The sequence below is a fragment of the Chaetura pelagica genome, unplaced genomic scaffold (assembly GCF_000747805.2).
Source record: "Chaetura pelagica isolate M959 unplaced genomic scaffold, ChaPel_1.0 scaffold325, whole genome shotgun sequence".
NCBI classification, from domain to species: Eukaryota; Metazoa; Chordata; class Aves; order Apodiformes; family Apodidae; genus Chaetura; species Chaetura pelagica.
Window position 1 is genome coordinate 219632 of NW_009953307.1, and position 2912 is coordinate 222543.

The 2912-nt window shown below is 59.5% G+C and overlaps 1 protein-coding gene across 1 annotated transcript; it reads right to left on the reverse strand.

Annotated features, from left to right (window-relative positions):
• Positions 1-699: 699 nt before the first annotated feature.
• LOC104389104 (claudin-3-like) lies at positions 700-1344 on the reverse strand. Its single transcript, XM_009998059.1, has one exon. It carries the CDS (start codon positions 1342-1344, stop codon positions 700-702), a length of 645 nt encoding a protein of 214 aa, XP_009996361.1.
• Between the last annotated feature and the right edge of the window lie 1568 nt (positions 1345-2912).

Genomic DNA, 2912 nt, shown 5'->3' on the forward strand with positions numbered 1-2912 from the left:
GTCTTGTTCCCATGGCCTTGGGGAATGGGTTACTTCTTTCCTCACAAGCTTTTCCCATCCCCCCACCCTGGGCATCCCACATCTCCCACACGCCCTCCCCATGGCTCTTGTCACCCTCCATGTGGCCTCCTCGGGTCCCTGCAGCCACTGGGGGTAGCTGCCCTGCTCCCCTCTTGCTGTTTGTCCCCAGCACTGAACGCTGGGCAGCTGGGGGTTGTGACTGTCCCCCACACTTGGCTGTTGAATAAAGCCCCTGTCCCCATTACCTGCCTGCCTTCTGTGTGTCACTCTTGGCTCTCAGCCCTCTTTCCCTGTCTCAGTTTCCCTGCTGGGGGACAGACAGGGAGCATCCTAACTGGCCACAACCACATCCTCACAGGAACATAGGGATATGCCAGGCACTGCTGAGGCAGCAGCCCCTGAGCTGGCAGGGCATAACACCCATAGGACATTTCACCATCCTCCCCACACGGCGCTGCTTCAAGATGAGCCCAGGCAGCTTTGATGGCACCAAGATGTTTATCGTCCATCATGAGCACGGCCCTTGCACCAGGGAGGGGACATGCAGGAGGAGTGTGCTGGGGGAGCAGTCAGCATGGGGACAGGCAGGAGGAGGCAGCACGTGGGCAGGGGGTGGCATGTGGAGGCAGGATTGGGATGATGGTGCTCTCCTGTGGGCTGGCACCCAGGCATGGTGACTCACACATAATCTTGCATGGGGTAGCCCATTGGGCCATAGGTTTTCGCTGCTCTGTACTTGTTGGGGTAGGAGTCCTGCTGGGATGGGGGTCCTGAGCAGCACAGGATGCCCCCACCAAAAAGCTGGAGAGCACTGGAGGCCCAGCCAATGTAGAGGGCAGCCCCCAGCTCTCTCTTGAGAGCCTCAGGAACCATGGGGTTGTAGAAGTTGCTGACGATGCTGTTAGCAGACCAGGAGACAGGGATGAGCAGCAAGATGCTGGCCAGGACGAAGATGATACCTGCCCCAATGGAGATCCTGGTCTTGCTGCCCTTGTCATCCACGCAGTGGGTGCAATCTGCACCTGAGATGGCAGTGAGGAAGGCAAAGCAGGCGACAAAGATGGAGGTTACGACCAAGGCACGAGCCACTTGCAGGTCAGAGGTGAGCTCCAGCAGGGAGTCGTAGACCTTGCACTGCATCTGCCCAGTGCTTTCGTACACACAGTTCATCCACAGGCCTTCCCAGAAGACCTGGGCCACCACGATGTTGGAGCCAATGAAGGCCGTCACCTTCCACATGGGCAGCACGCAGGTGAGGATGGAGCCCAGCCAGCCCAGCACGGCCAGCATCAGCCCACCCAGCTGCAGCGTCATCACAGCCATTTTCAGCACCTGCAGGGATAGGGCACAGAGTCACGGGCACAGCCCAGAGCTGAGGGGCTTGCTGGAGAGCATGGACTTCATGCTGGTGTGTCCTGGGCCCCATGGGGTGGGAACAGTTGCAGACCAGCATGAGGACACATATGGCATGAGGTAATGCTGCAGAATGGCATGGGGACAAGTGGCATGGGGCAGTGCTGCAAGACAGCATGGGGACATGTGTGGCACTGTGAGCACCTGAGTTCCAAGGAGGCTGAGATGCAGGACCCCCATTGCAACATCCTCAGGGCTCAGGGCTGCCCTCTGCTATTTCCCAGCCCAGCTGCCCTATGTGCATGGCAAGGGAGGGGATTCCTGTCAGGGAGCAGGACAAGGTGCCCATCCTGGCATGCTCCGAAGTGCAGACACCCCCCACCCACCTGCTCCCCCCACATCCTTCCATGGCAGCCCCAGACTGTGCTCACCCCACACCTGATGCTGCAGCTTCCTTACCCTCCCTGCAGCACCGACTGCTCCCAGCCAAGGCCAGGCTTGGCTTTGCCCTTGCAGCCGTGCTGCAGTGCCCTTTGGACCCAGGATTCCTCTCTGGGGTGCTGGAGATGGGTCAGAGCTCAGGTTTGCTTCCAACATGGCTGTGGTGCTCAGCAATTTCAGTGATACCTGCTCCTCCTTCACACAAGGAGCAACACTGAGAGGACAAACCCCTGGCAAGGAAGGGGTTGTGGAGCATGGGATCACTGTGGGCATCACTCCTGCAAGTCCCAGATAAGAGGGATGGCTGGTACAGGGGGACACACCAGACACACTGATGGCTCTACACATGGCTTCCATGGCCCAACTCGCTACTCAGCCCCCACAGAGCAGAGCCCCCACGCTGCCATGGGGCAGAGTGCACCCATGGGTGCTGACACCCGTGCTTGGCAGCCAGGACCAGCCGAGTTTTTATGAGCCCCGAGCAGCAGGGCGGTATCGGCTGTGCCCGGCACGCCCCGCGGCACAGAGGGTTTACTGCTTTCTCTGGTCCCAGTTTCAGTTTCTTCAGCCTCTCCTGCCTCGTGATATCCTCTCTCCTTCCCCTTTCTCAACAGTCAACATCCCCTTTGGGCAAAAAATAAAGTGTTTCTCTCCCACAGAAAGGGAGATCAAGCCTCCTGGGAGCTCAGGGAGCCAGGACAATGGGAAGCTGTCCCGGGCACCCTTCCTGGCTAATGTGACCTGCACCACAAGAGACACCCAGACCGGGGCACACAACAGTCAGCAGCAGGGACCAGCTGTTCCCTGTCGGTTCCGGCAGGGATGCTCATCCCAGCATCACGCCCACATTTCTACCTGGTCACTGGCACCACAGGGCCACAGGAGCATTTTCCACCAGTCCTGCTTCCAGCAAAGGGGCAGGGAAGCTGCGAGTCCTCAGGCCCTGAGACTTGGATGAGGCACCCAGAGCCTCGCACTCGCCAGGCAGCTGGTGTCACCTCCCCATCCCTGCACACCCTGAGGTGCGAGGGAAGGACGTTCCCAAGCTGGTGCAACAACTGCTGAGCCCCGGCACAGCTTGTCTCGCCGGAAACAAG